The sequence below is a fragment of the Pleuronectes platessa genome, chromosome 8 (genome assembly GCF_947347685.1).
Source record: "Pleuronectes platessa chromosome 8, fPlePla1.1, whole genome shotgun sequence".
Taxonomy (NCBI): domain Eukaryota; kingdom Metazoa; phylum Chordata; class Actinopteri; order Pleuronectiformes; family Pleuronectidae; genus Pleuronectes; species Pleuronectes platessa.
The window spans coordinates 11,073,453-11,094,394 of NC_070633.1; the positions used below are offsets into that span (position 1 = coordinate 11,073,453).

At 45.3% G+C, this 20,942-nt stretch overlaps 1 protein-coding gene across 3 annotated transcripts in view; it reads right to left on the bottom strand.

Moving 5' to 3' along the window:
- The window catches only part of tenm2a (teneurin transmembrane protein 2a), a 152,991-nt gene that overhangs the window by 9,318 nt on the left and 122,731 nt on the right, over window positions 1-20,942 (bottom strand). For 2 of the 3 annotated variants that reach the window (XM_053428883.1, XM_053428884.1), the window contains exons 9-24: window positions 20,104-20,205; window positions 19,478-19,672; window positions 17,973-18,173; window positions 15,348-15,533; window positions 10,100-10,246; window positions 9,570-9,780; window positions 8,278-8,397; window positions 6,592-6,853; window positions 6,033-6,300; window positions 4,700-4,843; window positions 3,213-3,462; window positions 2,863-2,883; window positions 2,508-2,737; window positions 1,097-1,251; window positions 705-806; window positions 262-435 (exon numbers count right to left, since the gene is read on the bottom strand). In XM_053428883.1, coding sequence (XP_053284858.1) covers window positions 262-435; window positions 705-806; window positions 1,097-1,251; window positions 2,508-2,737; window positions 2,863-2,883; window positions 3,213-3,462; window positions 4,700-4,843; window positions 6,033-6,300; window positions 6,592-6,853; window positions 8,278-8,397; window positions 9,570-9,780; window positions 10,100-10,246; window positions 15,348-15,533; window positions 17,973-18,173; window positions 19,478-19,672; window positions 20,104-20,205 — 2,768 coding nt within the window. Of the gene's footprint in view, window positions 1-261; window positions 436-704; window positions 807-1,096; window positions 1,252-2,507; window positions 2,738-2,862; window positions 2,884-3,212; window positions 3,463-4,699; window positions 4,844-6,032; window positions 6,301-6,591; window positions 6,854-8,277; window positions 8,398-9,569; window positions 9,781-10,099; window positions 10,247-14,311; window positions 14,339-15,347; window positions 15,534-17,972; window positions 18,174-19,477; window positions 19,673-20,103; window positions 20,206-20,942 lie in introns of all 3 variants that reach the window. The other variant, XM_053428882.1, reaches the window with a different exon arrangement.

The following is a 20,942-nucleotide window of genomic DNA, read 5'->3' on the forward strand; positions in this document are numbered from 1 at the left end:
GTTATTGCAAAATAAGTCCTGAATGAAAGAAAGTGTATTAACAGAGACACATTTCATTTTGAGTTATCAAAGGAGAGGATTAGGAAAAAAAACTAAATAGTGTCTGAACTAAATGTTGAGTCTCAGAATATTCAAAGAAACCCCCCCCACACACCGACCAGTTGTTCAGTCTCTTCTTGTTGCCAAGAAAACAAAATGAGTCTGATTCATTCTAAAACAAGACAGGCAATGAACTGGGCTCTGCACGTCAGTGTCTTCTACCTGTCTGATGCGGTTGATCTTCTTCTCGTCGGTCTCAGCGATGTAGAGGATGCCCGTGTGAGACAGGGCGATGGCAGTGGCGCTCTCCAAGGCAGCGTGGATGGCCAGCTTGCTGAGGCTGTAGTCAATGCCTGGCACCTGGCAGTGCATGGGCCGACCGGCTATGATGCTCACCTGTGGGTGACAACAGAAAATGTTACGTCTGTGATCGAACAACTGAAACTCTATGAAACTTTCCATGAATTTAGACTTCAGAAAGTACAATATCTTAGTTAGGTCGAGTAAATCGTAAAGTTACCGCAGCAGCAAAACTTTGTTAGGATTTGAACTTTTACTTCTAATTTGCTGGAGAGAGCCTAATTGGGACTTAATCCCGTCAAAGCCCTTTTGCGAGGGTCCACCCAAAGGGGTTTACAGAGGTGAGTCGGCCCTGTGGTACAGACCTGGTGGTTCTCAGTGATGCGTAGGATGACATTGTTCTCCAGGACATAGAGGGAGTTGTCCATGGGGTTCACAGCTAAGTCCGTCGGCCACTCGAGACGCACCTGGTGGGGCAGAAACAGAAGTTGTGTATCAGGCGATGTCTACGCAGAGGGGGAGCATTTTGAACGGACGCCAAGGCTCAGACAAGTTTCTTCTTCATTGTTTTAAGTGACTGCCATCTTCATTTTCTTTTGATACACCAATTTATCAATGGACTCCCTAAATCAGTCCCTCCCGGCTGGTGGGTTTTTTATATAATCATCGTAGCTCAGCACTTACTCGGCTGTTAGATCATCATCTATTGTGCCATCACCTCTTGTCTCTCCCGCACCGCCTCCTATAACCACCGTACCTGGCTGACGTCCATGCTGGTGTCACAGCTCAGCGGCCGTATGGCGGTGAGATCGTTGGCCCCGAGCAGAGTGGAGATGATGCCGTTCTGGTCCACCTTACGGATCATGGTGGCGTCCACGAAGTACATCAGGCCGTTTTTATCCACGGCGATGCCTGTCAAAGCGGAGATGAACCACAATGAGTGACGACTTACAACACAAACACCGCCGGCAACCCGTAGAACATTTCAAGTCAATTAAACTTCACTCTTTCCAGCGCCTGGAAACAGATAGCGGCCCTGACAGCTGAACTGCTCGATGCTTCAACGAATGAGGGAGAACAAAGTGATGGAACGCACACTGAAGTGTTCGGAGAGTGTTCTTCCTCGGGATGAGTCATCGGGATGCGGAGCTGAGCTCATGCTCCTCCCAGAGGGCGATTGCAGATTGCAAGCAGATTCCTTAAGAAGACAAGTGATCCGCTACGCTCTACTTCCTTTCTCTATTTCCGCTCGCCCCTCAATTTTTTTGTCACCCCTCACTTTTATACCTTTCACTTTTTAAAGTTTAAAAGTGGTGCAGGCGTGTCAGCCCCGTTGGTCTAACAGGCAGCCGGCACTCAGACAGGTGTGTTTGTTTGAGGCAACTATGCCCTAAAAATAACTTCTAGACGGAGTGAGGATACACAACAACAGATGGAGGCTGCAGCAGAGGGCACGCAGCAAACGAGAGGGGGGAGAAAAGGGGGTGAGGTGGGGTGGCAAGCTGATTTGCACCGACTGACTTTGCCTGTGACAGGTAAGAAGGAATCAGTAGCTCATTGTCTTCACCTATCTCTGCCATCTTCTCACAACAACCGCGAGAACACACACACACACACACACACACACACACACACACACACACACAGACTACATATACACTAACAACTGCAGTCCCACATGCACACACACGCTGATAGGAAATGTGACAGTGTGACATCCTTGACAGTTTGGTGTCACAATGTTCTAACATCCGATGATCCACAAAAATGAATCCATTAACAAGTTCAACATTAGCCTGGTTTATAACCTCCTTTTGTCTCCGTCCTGCTTAAGTTGAGTCATAAGAGTGGGCGCAGTGTGAAGGGAAATTATATTTTGATATCTCGGGTGCAGAACTATAGATCTTGATCTATGTGGCTCCACCTGAGAAAGAAGCTTTCAAAACTGGAAAAATCAAATTTTCCTTCATCATTAGAAGCAGAAAAATCTTAAATATGAACTACAATAATACTTGGGTTATTGGCCCTTCTGGCATGTATGCACTCACATCCAACAGTGCAAAACCAAAGCATATTAATCCATTATTTTTTGGGATAATAGTCAAAAATGAAGATATCATAATCCTTGAAGACTAATTATTGCATAGATTTGTTTTGCAGATGCTCACCCTTGGGGCTCATAAGTGTAGCTTCAGTGGCTTTGCCACCGTCGCCGCAGCGTTCATCGAAGGGCAGGCACTGCTCCCCCGTCCCAGCCACCACCTCGGCATTGTCCGACAGCAGCCGGCCTCCGGTCAGCGACCGCACACGATAGATTCGCCTGGAGTTGGTGTCTGAGATGAACACTGACCCAGATACTGGATCCACAGCCAGGAAGTACTTGTGGGTTGGGTTATTACTATGGCAACGAGAGACAATGCGTTTACTATTATGCAGGTGAATAGAAGGATTTCACATTTTCTTTTGTTATAAATGTTTGAATGTGAACTAGAAGCTTTTAATTTATTATCACAAGGATCTTACCTGTGTCTGAAATCTTTGTTCCTTTAAAGAAGAAAGATAAAAGCAAAACAAAACAAATCTTAATTCACACATTCTGCAGAGAGCAACCTACAGAGAGCAACACATATCTGCCAGTGGTGCAAACAGCAGAATTTAAACATGGGTAAACACACCCTGGGGAAATGGTATCGAGCACAGTGTCGGCTTCTATCTCAGCATCCCCTGTGTCTCACCTCATTCTTTCTGTGACAAGGGAGTTTAAAATCCTACATGTTTTTCTTCTCTACTTCTTCTTCTTCTGCCATCTTACTTTAATCCGACCAGCCAATCTTATCTCTATCATCTATTACTTCTATTTTCGGGGGTTTTACCTTAATTCCAGGATGCCGGTTGTGTTCATAGATGGATAAACCCTGCGTACAAAGTTGAGGTCTCCGACATAGAGGCTGCCATCGATGCCCATCGCCAGGGCGACCGGCGCCAGCAGTTTGTTGCCATCTGCGAGGCCGTTACAGCTGGGGCAGGAGATGCTGCGCCTCCGGCCATTTCCCATGATGCTGGTGATAACAGGAGGCTGCTCGGTCACGAAAATGTTTTCACCGCTGCCCTTGTGAAGGATGCCTGGACAGGAGATAGGAGAGTAACAGAGGTAAGGGATGAGTATTTCAGTCGGAGCTTGTATTTTTACTGTTAATCATTTTTTGCCATATTAGTGCCGTTCAATATCTATAGTAATCACTTAATCAAATATTGGATGGATAACCGTTAACAAAGATATCATTTTTACAAAGGGACGAATTTGTATAACTTTGGTCATCCTTCGGCCATGCTAAGGCTAAAACAACCTGGATATGTACACATTAGAAGCTAGCGTCTGAGCAGTAGACCGGCGATCAGGGGATCAATCTGCACTACCATCAATACAAGAGCTCGACCAATCAAAACCTTTTATTAAAGCATCAAATAAATGTATCAAAACCAATCTTTACGCTTGAACAGACATCACAAAAATGTAATCAAGAGTAATTTTGAATTTAGTTTGGCGGATGTCCCGCCCATTTACATGGAGGAGGGGGGATTTATGACCTGTACTTGATAGGACCACTTGCAGAGGAAGAGCCACTGAAGCATTTTCGAGAATAATCAAGATGTCTGTCACTAATGTAGTGAAATCGGCTATCGAGACAATATCTGAAGTGTATATTTCATCAAAAGGAGGAATGTCAGTTAAGCTGGTTGACCCCAGGCTAGAAAACCATCACAGGGTTGTACATCAGGCTAATGTCAGGTGACAAGGGTGTGAGCTTTACCCCGCTTCTAAAAATACCTCCATGCACCTCTCGTCCCTGAGCTCCGTCCGTTCCATTAGCACATTAGATTGCTATGGCAGGTGAATGAGTGCATCAGCCTATTTATTTCTCAATGCCTTTTAGCATTACTGCACAGAATGTGGATAATGGTACAGTAAATGATGTAAACAAGAACAACTCTCAGTTGCCCACCGCCATAGAGATCGTGAATCGGTTTTCTGCCCCCACATCCCTGACCCCCTGCTCTGTTCTCGTAGCCTCTGCTGATTGGCTGGCGTACGTGTTCCCTCAGCGGGGATGGTGTGAGCGGATGAGGGAGTCTGACTGGGAGAGAACACAAGCTCTACCCACTGACGGATAAAAAAAGAGGTGCCTGGCATCTCAGTGTGAACCAGAGGAAGTTTACACCCTCCAAAAGGCAAAAGCGAGTTTTGTGAGATACACTGTAAACCTGCTACACAAGGCTAAATATAAACTAGAAGGAAAAATAAAGAAAAGCTCTGTAAGTCTGAGCACATTTTTTGTTTCATATCAGTGAGTTTACGCACTGCTGCGCGTGTTGAGAATATGGTGCCTGTTGAGTGACCAGCCGCCGAGATTGGTGGGATCCAGTTCATAGCCTTGCAGAATGGCTGTCCTCTTCTCCCAAAGGATGAGGCTGGCACAGGACTCGTACTCATAGCCCACTGACACTATAAGAGAGAAAACACAGATAGAGAAAAAGATATGGGAAACTGCATAAGATGATGAAATACCAAAAAAAAAACGTGAAAAAAACAATACAGGAAGAGAACTTCACAGCACAGCCCTCCGAGTTCATTTAAATTGAGTAACGTGTGATACACAGAGAAGCTAGTTAGCACCTGTACTAAAGTTTGCACTCGCACCTAACTAACACTCTCACATGCTGCTAAATCAATTAAAAACCTTGTTAATTGGACAGATTGCCTGATGGGCATTTAAATCGTTGGGCCGCACCGATTGCCACGGTTAAACCTCTGCTGGTGGCCCATGTACTGACGGTAGGGTGGATTCTCATTAGATTTGTTTCAAATGCACAAGAGGGGAGAATGGGCTGAAACAAGGAAGACACTGTGTCCTCACTATTTCTGAGCATGTTTACATGCATGTGTATTTTTATACTGTATGTGTGTGTGCATGTGTGTGCGCTTGTGATCCTACGTGCCATGAGGAGAAGTGTGTTAACACATCAACTCCTAGTTGAGTCACAGCAGAGTGCTGTCGCCTGCACCTTTTCAGCTTCTATAATGCATTTCACCTGCATTGAGTCCTCGGTTAGCAGAATATAACCTAATCGTAAACCACGTATAGGCTTCATTTTCTCGGGGGAATGTGAAATTACAGCCACTCCTGGGTACCACCGGATCTTTGAGTGAAAGTAATTTTACAAACTGTACGCCCCTCGTGATTTTAGTCCACACTGACGTCCACTGCGTCTGTGGCCTGACAGCAGTGTTTGGCTGACAGCATCTGTGAGCGACTGTGACGGCAGAGTGTAATAGCGCTGTGGCTCCCCTGGACTCCTGCTTGCTGCTCCAGTAGCTAACTGCTAACTCACCCTGATGGCTAATAACCCTTCACCACAGTTACGGCTGGCTGACTGAGCCACGCACAGCCCCCATGAAAAGTAGACGTCTGGAAAAGAAGCACTTAACTGTGGCTACGCTGCGTAGTGGATGGAGGCCAGGTTCCTCGTGTATTATCTCCCCCAAGCTTCCTAATTAGTGCTCCCTCCCTCTGACAGAGCCAGCGCTGCCTTACTTACTGGTAAAGTTTCTAATCTATTCAGTGAGGGCAGGGAAAAGAAATCGCAGCATCCTCCGCAAAACAGCCTCTCCACCGTCCGTCCCTTCTACTCACCAACAGCTTCAGACAGCCCGTAGACCCTCTGACCATATGCGTCGGTCTTATCCCAGATGTAGGTGTAGGCCAGGTTCGGTGAGGCGTGGAACCACTTCTGGAAGAGGTGGCCCTCCACTGCGACCATCAGGTGAACCTTCAGCAGCCCCATAGACACCACAGCTGGAGTCATGGTCACCTTGAGCAGGGAGCGGTAACCCTGCGTCCTGGAGCTTAGGTAGCACAGCTTCAGGGTTGTGCCAGGCACCTCGATTTGCTCATGCAGCACCTGGAAGACAAAGAGACGGAGATGACAGAAGAGAGGGATTAGGGGGGATTAGAGAGTGAGGGAGTAATGGGGGTCACGCTTCCACTGACGGCTGAAGGACAAAAAAAGGGGGAAAAAAACAATGGAGGCAATAAAGAATGAGAGAAAGAGGGAGTGAATGAGGGGAAAAGCTAAGGAAGGGAAAGAAGAAAGGAAAGAGAGCTACAGGAGACAGGCATACAGGAGAGCGGGAACACAGAGAGGGAACCACAGGGAAGATTAACCGGCTGCCAGAGGTCAGTGGTACTGCACCTGTGTCTCCGGTATGATGGGTTTCTCCCCTGGTTTGGAGCTGAAGAAGGAGGAGAGAGGGGATGCAATCACAAGAGGGTCAGGTCTGACGAAGCCGCTCAGGTCACAGCCCGGGATCGTGTTCTCTTCTGTCTTAAGCACCAGAGTGTCCATAGCATAAAACTGGCTCCAGGGCAGCCACACGGTGCGCTCCTGGCTCAGGAAGGGGGCGCGCTCGAACCGCAGAGTCAGTGATGCACCACCGTTTGCTATCAGGTCAAACCTGGAGGGGATTTGAAAGAAGAGGATGGGAATGAGGTACAGGTAGGTGGGGAGTGTGTTGTTGGCGGAAGGATTGTTATTTTGGTCTCATACTCTGTCAATGTTTCTCTTCGTCTAACTCAGTGTTTACTCCACTGGTTTAGAAATAATTCAACCACAAAAACACCTGGAATTAATATTTCAACATTATGGAACAACAAACTTTTACAACACATACTTAGACAAGAGTTAAAGGCCTGAAACATGAACACAACAATGCCCGAACATAGACAGGAATAGGATTTCATTACAGCAGATGTTCTTCTTTACTCTCATTGTGAGCTGTGGGTTAATGATGAGTATATAAAATACACAGGTTCACATTTCTTAGGAGAAATGGCCAGAGCTTTGGAAGTGCTGTGGCCAAGAGCCTCTAACAACTGAAAGCAAAAAAAAAAGACTAAAGAAGAAGGTCAGGCAAGGACATCAGAACATGCTCACAAGTCTGAGAAACTAGTGAGTATCTGCCCCCTGAAATATGAAGCCTATTAAATGTTACTGGAAGTTCAGATGGTTCAGCATCAGCTCGACCTAACTGGAAGAAAAACCACCTGCAAAAAGAAAGCACTGGTGAAAAGGGTGAGGAGTGTAGGAGTGCTTAAAGAACCTGAGACAGGAAACACAGAAAGCGCACATTTAATGAGCAGAGGTCAGGCTGAGGAACCAATGAATCAAGTTTTTGGCAATAACATGTTCCAGGTGTCAGCCAGACCTAAATTCAATTTAACTTGTATAGGGAGGAGAATTGGACAAAAAAAGTCAAATTAAAGCAGCCGACAAACTAAAACTCCTGGAAGTCCTGGAGGAGAAACAGAAAACATGTCAGCAGGGTTAAACCAAAGGTATTAAAACATGGATGTAAACGCAAAGGATTATGGGGCTTACTTTTGTATGAAGTGTTTATTTATTGGCCATTGTATTTTGGTATTTTGGGCATCTTATGTTCATTGAATCAAACAAATTTAAATCTAATCTGATGTAAAACAATAAATATATTTATCATTAATTTTATGAAAACAAACCTGTTTTTCACGGATATATTTCATTCTATAAATAGCTTTAAGATACATTTTTCCAAATATACCTCAGCCAAGCAGTAGGTCACGGTCTTTTTACATTGGTTTCATAAGGGGACTGTAATGCCTTGGCGGAGGTGTATACTGTATGCTTTTTTAAAGTTTTTACTTTCACTTATACTTTTATTTTAAATCCTCTTTTGTTTCCTGCTGCAACAACATCTTAGATTCATCCTGGGATCATTAAACATTAACGTTCCCTAATCTAATCTGATCTAATCAAATCTTATCTAATCTAAAGTAATCTAATTATACAGTCTATGTGGGGAGGTAGTCTCAGCAAGGCGTGCTGAGAAGCTGATGTACATACATTCCATCCTGCCGTGTCAGCGTGTATCCGTATTGAGGGTTGTTGACAAAAGACACGTTCACCCCCACCAGAGGGGTTCCATCTGTCGTCAACACCTGACCCCGGATTAGAGACGCCAAGCTGGAAGAGGACAGAGAAGACAAGAGTGACGGAGCGATAGTAAATCCATCAGCCCAATCTTCCTAACCATCAATCATCTGGTTTGATTAATCTCGCCGGCTTTCAATCATCCAATTCCCCCCCATTCATCTCTTGCTCTAGTCTTCCACCACTCATTAATTAGGAACAATCAGCAACCCACACCATCCAGATTAGCTCACGTCAATCATGTAAACAAAGCATGTCAATATAGATGGGCATGTGTGTGTGTGTGTGTGTGTGTGTGTGTTTGTGTGTGTAAGCACCCTAGTTGATGCACAAAGAACAAAATGTAAATGTTTCAGAGCTCCTACATTATGACTTTGATGAGTTATTTCCTTTGAAACATCTGATGGCTTCGTGTGTAAATGTATGCAGACAAGAATCAGCACCATGGACAGTGATTCACAGCTCCTCTGGATCTATGGGGGAATCTTGGCTTGGTCTGCCTTTGGCTCTGGGATTTGTTAAGGTCTTGGCTGCCTCCAGTGAATCTGAAGTCTGTTTGATATTTGCGATCTATTTTTCACAGCATGCATTTATTCAAATAAATGTCAAACCGTCTAAGAACATCAATGTGTTCATCTCACAGGCCAGTGTGATGTATTTTTTGTAGCTTCCGACAAATAAAATGAAAAAAACGCTAAAAACTGCGGAAAATTCAAGAAAGACAGTTTCTATCCTACATTTCTGTATCTATAACTACTTTGATATATGTTGGAAACATGAAAAATAGGATGTCTGGGTGTATTCTTGTATAAAAAACCCTGTCTCTACTTTTCATGTGAAATAATACTAATAATATTTATTTTATGATTCACCCTGCACTCACTGATATAAACATATATTTAATTTATCTCATGAAATTGAAAAGAGACTATGGGTAAAAAGTGTGAGCGTAATGATCATTAGTTTCAGTCTCAATTATTATTTCTTCTCCTGTTCTCTGTTTAAGTATCAGTGCAATACATGTATCATAAGTGGAAAATGGGATTTTTATTTTGAAAAGCTGTAACTTTGCTGCTGTCAGAATCCTTCAGGTTATGGTCTAATGACGCATCTGACTCTGGTTGTCTTGGATACCAGTGGTGGCATGGATATTAATAGCGTGTAATTACATGCTTCTGGTCATGTGTGCGTGTTTCTTGCTGTACCTGGAGTTGAACGGGTTTTCCCCGGGGATGGTGTGGGTGCTGTCCCGCCCCACCAGCATTTTGACGCGGTCGTAGAAGGAGCGGACATGCGGCTTGGCCACGGAGCTCTGCTGGATGACTTGCAGTGGGTCCCGGGAGCCGCGGCACAGTGGGCTGTTCTGACAGGGACTCTGGATGCAGCAGTCTGGGTCCATGCAGTCCGTGAGTCCGTCTGATAGAGGAGGGAGAGTGCAATTATGAGGTGGGGGTACAGGAGCAACGAGGAGTGCAAAATACCTCCCCCTGCTTCTTCCCCTCTGGATGTAATCTGTGCCTCTTTCACAAAGAGAAGTTTAATTTTGCCGTCCGCAGTGAGGGCTGCCTCTCATGAGACCTTTATCTTAATTCTATTTCTTGTTTTAATTCATTATTTTTTCCTCTATCTCCCTTCACTCCATTCAGAAGCAAAAACATGTGCAGGTGGTTTTCCTCAGCGATGGGCGGCTTCACACCAAACTCCCTCCAGCTTCCTCCAGCTCCCCTCAACTCACCTCCTTCGTTGTCCTTGTTGTCAGCGCAGGAGGTCTCCATGGCGACGCTGCAGCCGGGGCCCCTCCAGCCCGTCTGGCATTCACAGTGCCAGCTCTGCTGTCCCATGGTGCACTGGCCGTTCCCATTACACAAGTTGGGACAGCCGTCTGCCAGGAGAGGACAGGAGGAGAGGGGAGCAAGAGGGGGGGAGATGATGGGACGGTGATTCTTGTTTGTTTTACCATCACCGATACACAGATGAGCACATTCAAACACAAACACAAACACACTCTCATATGGTTGATTGACCAATGAGCCTCACTCAATTGAATAAGCACGTGAAGCATATTGTTAAGTATTGATTGTTCAAGGATCAATTTGATAAAGCAAGTCAATTTTCATAGACACCTTCCCATCTGTATGTCTCTACACCTGTAGGATGGCTGCTAAAACATGTGTGTGTGTGTGTGTGTGTGTGTGTGTGTGTGTGTGTGTGGAGAGAGGTGAATAGATCATTTAATTCACTTACTTGATAAAGCTCCACCTGATCATCACTCTCTCTCTCTTTCTCTCTCTCTCCCTTACTCACGATTCAGTTTAGATAATGGGATTCTGATGGCCTCCGTGTAATGCTTTCTCATGAGAGAATGAGATTATGTTCGATGTAGAGTGTGTGTGTGTGTGTGTGTGCAGTAGCAGTCTATGAACTAATAAACCTTCATTTGAGCTATATGCAAAAATGTATATCAATCTATGGCCTTGGAGCCAAGTAAGTTCTAGAACTCCCAAAGCAAACCAACCTTCAACCTACAATGGACTTAAAGGCAAGAGAAACTAGAACATATTTGAGCCTGATGAGATGAAAGTCCGATAAAAACAGATAAAATCGATTTTACGAAGGGTATGGGACTATTTTGGGACCAGGTGTGACTTCCTGGAGTTTCCAGTCAACCAGGAGTTAATTTACTGAATGATACCCAGAAAAATACCCCCCCCCCATATGACCACAATTAGTAGTTTTACATTTCAGACAGAGCTAGCTGGTTGTTTCACCCTGTTTCCAGAATTTATGCTAAGCTAAGCTAACTAGCCATGGTCTCCAACTTCATATTAAGCTAAAAAATAAGAACATACAAACTGTTAAAGAATAGATACTTTTCTCTTTCTATGACATTTTTATTTATTTCATTGCTCGCTATCATCTATCATCTATCATTGATCCATGTCAATTTGCATTCATGCTCATACAATAGTACCCATCAATATGTTTCTTTAAAGGCCTTTAACACAGGGGCGGATCTAGGATAATTCTAAATCAGGGGCCACAATTTACAGGGGGTGCAATTATACGTCCAACATCCACGTTCAGCAAGGTTCAATCTTTTCATGTGTATTGTTCGTATTGTTAGTAGGTGACTATTTTATTTTGAAAAAACAACACATGCATACAGGTGCACCTCAAGGGCTGATTTCAGCTGGGGCCCTGGTCCCCATCCCTGGATCCGCCCCTGCTTTAAATCCTAGCCTGGCTTTACCCTGTAACGCTCTATATTAAACCTCTCTAGCTCTGATCTAAGATTTTTGTGCTTGCCACATCATAATGCATCAGGAAGTGGAGGGAAAAAGCCATGATGACAATGACGATGTTTTCTCCAGCAGCACAAGGAGCCCAAAACAAACTTGTCACAGGGATTTTCTCTTCAATAAATGCGAGAGCGGGATGCGACACTCTTAAGTCTACCCACGGGAGAAGGAGGCAAAGACAGGGTTGACTGATAAAACAATATGTGCATGCACGCAAAGGCACTTAGCCACAAACACACACCCAGCGCAACGCACCCGGGGGATATGACCTGACATTTCTCACTCGGCTGTAGTGAGCGAGGAAGGACAAAAAAATAAATAAGAACCTCAGACAGAGATTATGAATATGAAACGCTTTTCATCGAGTCCTGCTCAATAGATTAATGAACATATTTTCACTCAAGTTGCACTGTAGTATTTTGCCCTCTAACAAATCGCTGCATCAATACAGCCATGCATCATGAATACAAATAGTGCAATCTAAACGGTGGCAGCGGCTGAATTAACAGGCATTTCTCCCCAATTGGCATTTCATCATATGTCTCAACCAGCAGCCGACGAGGGAAAGTCAACAAAGGACTTTAAAAAGGGACAGTGCGCCATCTTGTTTGAACTCCCAGGAAGAGAGAGAGAGAGAGAGAGAGAGAGAGAGAGAGAGAGAGAGAGAGAGAGAAAAAAAAGAGGGGTGGGGGTGGAGAAGCTTAACCAAGTTTTTCAGCTCAACAAGAGGAATCAAATCAAAGGTTTTTAGCTTTAATTATTACCATTTTCTGCATCAGGGGACTGCTCATGACACTGTATTAACAGTCGAGCTGGAATAGATTGTCCCCAAGTATCGAGCTGGGGGAACAAAGGCAGTTAGCGGTGATTGCCTGTTAAATGGAGTTGCCATTTAAAGCAGCCAAATACTTATGAAGCACCCGGACAGGACAATCCATAGTGGGCATTGATCGGCTTGCCTGGGCAGGCCGGCACGAGGCTCCTCTCTCTTTAATGCCAGCGCCCAGTCGATACCCCCTCATACTAACAAGAATAAAGTGGGATTTCAGAAACCATTAAGTCCACCCTCCTCACTAATGTAGTTGGACTCTGATGAAATCCCCTTAAAAAGGAGGAGAAATTGCCTTGGGTTATGGGTCAGCACACACTCTCTTGTGCGGTGAGCGGCGTGTGTGTGCGTGCGTGTGTGCCTGCGTGTGTATGGGTGTGGGTGTTGGGGTATATGCCTGTATAGAGAACGATATTGTGTGAGACTCCGGGGAAGGAGTGAGAAAGCGATAGTCAGACAGAAAGAATGAGAACAAAGTCTGTAAGCGAAACTAAGTCGAGGCATTGTACTCAAAAGTTCCACCATTCTCTCTATTCCCCGTTTCTAGCTCTAAAGGTCAAACAGTAAAGGTCACAGCCATAAATCCGAGACCGCTGCTTATAGATGGACTAGATAACTGCGCTCTCTCGGATCAACCTCCGCTCATCTTCTCCATATTCTTCAGACGCTACCTGAGGAATAACATTGATTACTTTGCTCCACATCTTCTTTAAACTGTTTCTCTGCTTCCCCTTTGATTCCATCTGTTCGTCTTTACTCTCGCCCTCCGTCTCGTGCTACCTCTTTTAACCCTGTGATTTACCTTTTTCTCTAGACTGGCTCTTCAAAAAAAACAATGAGCATTATTCCATTAAGCGGCGAGGGTGAGAGGACAGAGTTGACGGTGCTCAAGGGACCTGTACTGTCAGGCAATCTGTGCTGCTCCTTGTAGCCCCACAGCGGTTCAGCTGCAGGGCGAAATATTAAGCATTCTTGTTGTGCGGTGTGATACAACTCACCCTGGACCTGCACCCTTGTCTGTTTGCGTCAGTGTCTCAGCCCTGATCCATGATTCCATTTATCTTTGTGTGATCTGACTAAGCTGTTTGGTTGTTATATTTTCTCTTGGCTTAGGTTGTCGGGGATAGGTTTGATAAAAAAAAAAGAAAGATCTGGAATTAATATGGTGTGCTCGCTGAGTCACTAACACACACACACAAAACCATACACACACAAACAGAAGCTCACAAAATAAATTTATTAGCCACTCTATCATGGCTGTTGCAACAAATACCCAAATGTAAACACACACACACTCTGTATTTCTGACACCACATTAAGGCCTCGCATCAGTGGCCTATGAAATTCACCAATTACAGTACCTCAAAAGTTCTTTACGGCTTTCAGCATTTTCTCCTCGTGTGAAACAGATGTTTACACCGTACATGACTAGAATACCTGAGCAGAGTTATGTGTTATGTGATTCCACATTAAAAATATGGAGAGGAACACGCACACACGCACGCACACACGCACACACATGCACATCCACACGTTCACAGCACAGCCCTGCTACACCGTTGATGCCACACTAAGGCTCTACGATACCCCACGACACATCTAGGCTCAATGACAGCTCACCCCCGCTGTGGTGCACCGCCCTGAACGGCGGTGCACGACATGCAGGAAGTTATCATTGAGGCTGACGCCCCCTAATCTACGGACAGATAGCACCACAGAGTCTACAGAGCCAAGCCAGGCCAAGGAACCCACAGAATGCAGCAGCTAGCTTCTACCACCACAGGCTAGGAAACAAAACACCAGAGTCAAGATACGGTACCTGCTTTGTCAACCATGCTCCCATGGTCTGCAGTGGGAGAAAACGTGCAGAAGGTAAGAGATGGGGAGAGAATGTTTTTCTTTGCTGAAAATAAATGCAAGCAACATCATGCAGAGCTGAAATGAACAACAGGCAGGCTGAGATAAGCTATGCACTGGGAGTGTCTGATGCCGGTGAAATGTTCTTAGCGCCAAGCTAAGGCCTGACAACTCTTTCATCTCGGGCTGATGTTACAGTCAAAGCTGCCCTACTTTCTAATGGGGGGGGGATCATAATCTCTTGTTCCCCGCTGCATATGTATGTGCTGGCATGCGTGCACATGTATGTATATGCGTTGTTAGTGCACTTTTGTGTTTTGGTGTTTTTGTTTGTGTATCATATTGCAGTCACAGTGCTTGTGGTGACAGAGAAATGAGACATTGTGTCTCAATGCGCTCCGGGTGAATCAAAGGAATCTAGCACTCATCCATCCAACGTGACAGTGATGTCAATATGAGACAGTGGCTGACATAAAAAGTCTCACACACACACACACACACACACACACACACACACACACACACACACACACACACACTAGCACAACTGTGTGCATGCACACATACACAAACATTGTAAGGGAGCTATTTTTTGATCAAAGTGAGGTGAAGAGTTTTGCCTTTCATCACGTAACTTTGGTGTTTCAAAGGCCGGAGAAACTAAGATTCCTGGAGTCTTGCAGTTGAGAGGCAACCTAACAGAAGCTAAATCCTGCTCTTTTGTAATCCTCCCACCCCCACTTCAAAGAAGTTTGCTCCTCTCCTCTCTGTTCACCCGCCTCCTACATCAACCCTTCTCTTCAATCCCCTGGGGCCCCCCCTTTTGCCTCCACTCCTCATGTCCAGATTTCTCTAACAAAGTGGAAAGGAGCTGCCAGTTTAGGCAGACTTGGTGCTGGTGTTTCTGTGCACACCCACATGCTGACACGCAGACACACATCAAACACACACATCCACACAAACACACGCGCTCACACATAAACAGAGAGGGTACTTACCAATCGTGCAGTGCTCTCCGTTCCAGCCTTGGTGACACTGGCACTTTCCGTCCTTGCAGGACCCGTGTTTGATGCAGAGGGGGTTGCACACGCGCTGGTCACAGCCGGAGCCGGTCCAGCTCTCCTCACAGCGACATGTGCCGCCCATACACACTCCATGAGTCCCACAGTCAACGGAACAAACCTCTGAAGGAAGTGAGAACAAACAGGGTCACAAACAACATTCATGGACTTAAAGGTGGATGTGATTTGTAGGTTTATAATTACTCAAGATTCTTTTGAACAATTCAACAATATGATGTTACTTTTTATTGTTTGTGTGCTGGACGTTGTGTACAAACTTTGTGTTCATCCTGGTGTATCCGCAATGAATAGTTTATAGTCAAAGTTTTCATAAAATATTCAAGTTTGAACGATTTAATAACAATAATGCTAATAATAATGATACTAATTCTAATAATAATGCAAATAATAATAACTAATAACTTCATTTGTTAAACATTTTTCAACACAAAGTACAAAGTGCTGCACATTAAGAAAACAAATGGTTACAATACAGGAGGAAGTACATAAATAAAAGTCATAAAAGTAATAATAATAATAATAATAGAAATAATAACCTAGCAGCCAAAGCAAAGTCAGGAATATGCCTTACAACAAAAGTATGAGTCTTTGTAGTAAGCACTGATTTGCCCGTCAAAAGAAGCCTGGAAAAGTTATTAGATGTCTGGGCTTCATATATTTGCTATATCAAGAGGAAATGACAATATTTCAAAGTTAAGCAGGCTCTGACTAGATGTGAAAATTTAGTCACTGAAGTGCCACTTAAAAATGGTGAGGTGTTAACAGAAGCCTAAAAACGATTAAACCTAATTCATTTTCAGTTTAAATCTGCGAATAGAGTGTTTGATTTCATCCCATGTGGCAGCAAACTTATTATCCTGGCAAGTGCAAAAGAGACAAAGTAAAAGAAAAGAAAAATCAAACCCACTAAACTGCACTAAATACAATTCTCCACCATGCATCTTCAGTGAAAATCAGTGAAAGGAGTTTTGCGACGGCTGGGTTTATTTGCCGAGGCTCCATTACAGTCACTGTGATTCTCAGATATTGCAGCCGGAGACGGTGCATGTGGTGAGATGTGACAATCGTGCTCGTGTGCGCAGGACACCCCGGTGTGCGGTGAATTTAGTATGTACAGATGTTTTGATACACACTTGCCGGGGTATCCTGCGGGGAGGAACAATGTTTTCTTTATTAAAGCCAAGCGTCGCTTCTCTCGTAACAAATGCTGGCGCTCTGTTTGTGATCCTGAGAGGGGAGAGCGTCTCGGGCTGGCACGGTGGAGGTTGCCGTCTCTCTCACAGAGGTGGCTTTATTTTATTGAGATGAAAAACTGTGGAACTTGAGTATTTTTTATTACAAAAGGCTTTTAAACATGGATCCAGCTACTTTAACAACCAATATCTCGCGTCTTTTTTTAAACTCCATCCCCGGGCGAAGCCAAGCATTATGAATCTCATGCGCAGGAATTGACTCCAGACTCCAATTCTCCTTTTGTCTCGCACATCCACACTTTAGTGCCTTCACTGGATGATTGTAAGTCAATATCCACAATGCTAACACCCCCCCAACATTCATGTTGTCATTGAGTTTCTCTAAGATCTAAATCTCTCCTTTGCATTTGCTTCCAGTACAATACAGAATTAACTTCAATGTGCTGATAATAATAATCTATGAAGCCCATAATAGTCCCTGGTACATTTCTTACATGCTCACAGCCTGGAGACCATTTGGACCTTTCAGGTTATTAAGCAATGGTCTTTCAACTGTTGATGCGAGGAAGAGGCATTTACTGGAACTATCTAATGACCTGAGATCTGGCTTTTCTGCTGCTTTCTTAGTTGTTCTGTACATATGCAGGTGTGTGTGTGTGTGTGTGTGTGTGTGTGTGTGTGTGTAGGTGAGTGAGTGTGTGTGTGGGTCTGAGCTTGTGGTTTGTTTTCTTTCCAGCCCACTGGATGCATTGGTTTATTTCGTTTTTTTGTGGATGGTTTGCTTATTTTTTCTTCTATTTTTGTTATCGGGGCTGCAGCAACTTGTACCTTTTATTATCTTGAGTTTGCTGTTATGTAAAGCCCATTGAAATGAAAATGAAATATACCAAAAAGTGCATTGCAGTGCATTTGACCCCATAACGATGCTGCCACTGTAAGTAAGTAAGTTTGGAGATTTGTAGATTTCTTCTTAGCCCAGTTAGAAAAATACAGCAGTGTGAAATAAAACACATCCATAGTGTCCACAAAATATGTTAATGGATGGTCAGTCTAAGGATACATTTATACTATTACGTTTTCACATTAGCAATTCTGCTAATGCTATGCCTGGCGTTAACATTACTAGAGCCATAAACAGTCTTTCCGGTCACGACATCGCCTTTTCTGATTCGTCAAGCTATCACATTACAACCTTCCTTGAGAAAACAATCGGCATTAGCCTCGGCTGTTTTCTATCTGAAATGTAGTATTATAGATACAGGCCTATTCTCTTTATTAAACCCCAAACTCCATCTTCACTCGTGTTTTACTCTTACAGGCGAACCATCAGTTTTGAAGTTATCCTTACCCATGGAGCAGTCAGGTCCCATCCAGTTGGGGTCACAGCTGCACAGCCCAGTGTCTGGTATGAAGGCCCCGTGGCCATGGCACTGGTCTGGGCACTGGGCCCTGGGCAACTCGCAGTGCAGCCCTCCCCATCCCGGCTTACAGTGGCACTCCCCATTCACACAGATGCCGTTGTTGGAACACGTCGGATCCAGGCAATTGACTGCATTAAACCAGGAACGCACCAAGAAAACACCATGGAGAAAAACAAAAATGAACAAAGACAAAGCCATAGCGGACGTTAGAAGCAAATTAAATAACAGTTTTTTTCTGTATTAAATAAAGAACGAGATGTGACAGAGGACATACTTTCATTCTTTGTGTGCACAATAAGATAATGAAATGAAGGAAAAACATTACCGGACATTACTAAGGCAGTTAAAGCGCACAATAATGAAAAGCTCCAGCATCTAATTGGGTCTGCCTCCGTGCGCGGGTGTGTGTACATTTGTGCTAATACATGGGGGAGAATGTGACACTGTCAGCCTGCCAGGTTGACAGGCAGCTCTGAGTCCGAGCAGTGAGTGAAAACCAATTTGACAAATTACCTCCTCCTCGCAAAGCGCCCACCCGCCCGCCCCTCCTCATGCCTCCTGTCATTGCTCTGTCCCGCTCTATCTCTCTCACCCCTTCCCCCTCTCCCCCCCTCGCAGACATGACTGACCCCGCTGCACCTTTTAGGACACTAGCGTTAAAAAAAAAAAGCACACGCTCGCACAAGACCCCGGCCCTCCATTTCTGTTTGGCTGGCAGAAACGCCAGATCACAGCCATCGATTTTCATGTCGCCGGCACTCCAGGTAAATTGTTTGAGGGACCTGGCTGTGATGAATATCAGATTTGAGACCAGAGGAGGAGGGAGGGGGCTACAAATTGAATGAAAGGGGGGGAGATGGAGAGAGAGAGAGAGTGAGAGGGGGGAAAAAAGAAGAGTGCAGGAGAGAAACTGCTGACATTGTTCTCCGGCCCTGAGTCTTCACTTCCTTCTGTCACTCTGATACGTTTTTTCCTTTTTTCTCTTTCATCACCCCTGACTCCCTTTTCGCTCTTTCTTCATACATATTTACCTCCTGACCCCCGACCTTCCCCGCCTCTCTCTTTCTCTCTCCCTCTCCATCTTTCTGACGGGAATGGGGCGTGCTGATCCTTCTTAACAAGGATCAATGGAAGCGATTTCATCCCTTAATAAAATCTCTGATGTGTTCGGCTGCGGCATCATACTTCATCTGAGCATACGGAGGAGACGGCAGGCACTCACTCAGGGTGAGATTATGCTGTGATGAGCTCTCTAACGGGAGTTAGAAGGGCGTGTGTGTTTGTATCTGTGACTGTGTGTGTATGCGTGTTTGTTGTACTGAAAACAAATAATCACTCAGACAGGCTGGAAGAGAGAAAAAAAAACGACTGACACATTAAACCATCACACATCCTTGGGGGATCACCACACCATTAACTCTTCTGCTCTCACCCTCTGCACAGCTCTGCCCTTTGTAGCCAACGGAGCACACGCAGTTGCCGTCGGTGCAGGTGCCGTGGCCGCTGCAGAGAGGGTCGATGCACTGCGTGATGGGGACGTCACACTCGGGCCCCTTCCAGCCGCTGTAGCACACACAGGAGCCCTTGTCGTATTGGCCGTTGCCGCTGCAGAGCACCGGGCACGCCGCTGGAGGAAAGAGAGAAAGAGAAGGGGAAAAAGATAAAAAACATTGGCAGGCTTCTTAGAGATTTTCAAAACAGTGAAAAAGCCAAGGTGCCCACCCACACGAACGCTGACCCGCCTAACGCGTCAGCATTCAGGTGGGTGAATAGAGTGGTAAGGGTCCGGCGAGTGGCAATGACACGGAGAGTAATTACAGGCAAGGGTAACTAAACTATTCATCAAAGCTGTCTATCCCAGGTGAGCCAAGGAGGCGTTAGCTCGGGGAGCTGCCATTCATCATCACTCATCTTGTCTCAGCTCCACCTAAGGCCACACGCCGTCTCAGCGCTCTTAATCCTCCCTCTGCCTTTCAGCACGGAGCCGAAACCGTACCTGCTCGTCTAATTAGACCAGAAAGAGGCGACGCCGACTTTTCCGGCGGAAGGAACTCATACCTTTGGAGCAGTCCATGCCGTGGAATCCGGGGAAGCAGTGACACACACCAGAATTACACTCTCCGTTGCCATGGCAATTGCGCGGGCACTCCTGCACCGAATCTGTGAGGAAGACAGAGAGAGAGGGGGGGGGGGGTGCGTGAGAGTTTGATGGCAAGCATCAAAGCGTTCGATTAAATCATTGGCACCGTTCATTCTTTAAGATGCTACAAATCGTGTCAAGGCGCCCCGAGTCGCGCCGTCACAAAGACATCAAAGGCAAATGCCCTCGTTCAAGATTCCACACGACTCTTCTCAGTGCACTTTTCATAGTGTGGAGAGAATGCGTTTTGAATCAGCCGTTTCCTTCAGATGGTATCACCGCATATCTAACATTTCCCTGCACGCTGTGTCAGAAATAAGAGTCTAGCCCCCTCCTCCACACCAACATCCTCCGACCCTGCTGCTCGGAGTCTCTTCATTCTTACTTTAGTTGTTTACGCCTGAATCTGGTCCCACTGAGGTTATTAATACTTCATCCACATGTGGTTGTTTGGCAGGTTTTAGCTGGAGTGTGTTTCTGCTTGTGTGACCCCAGTGCAAACAGTTTGGTGGGAGGAAACAGGGTCAATGCCGGCGGCTGAGGACACATTTTTTTGATTTTGAACTTTCCTCTTTTCCCAGCTTCCACTCTTCTCCACATCATTACTCAGCCTATCCACACTGCCTTCCTCTCCTCGCGCTCCCTCCCCCGATTCGCTGTCCTCAGCCATTTACCTCCCAAATCTCATCCCCTCGTCTCTCCCTCTTACCCTAATGCATCCCCTCTCTTTCACTCCCCTCTTCAGCGCCCCGTCCTT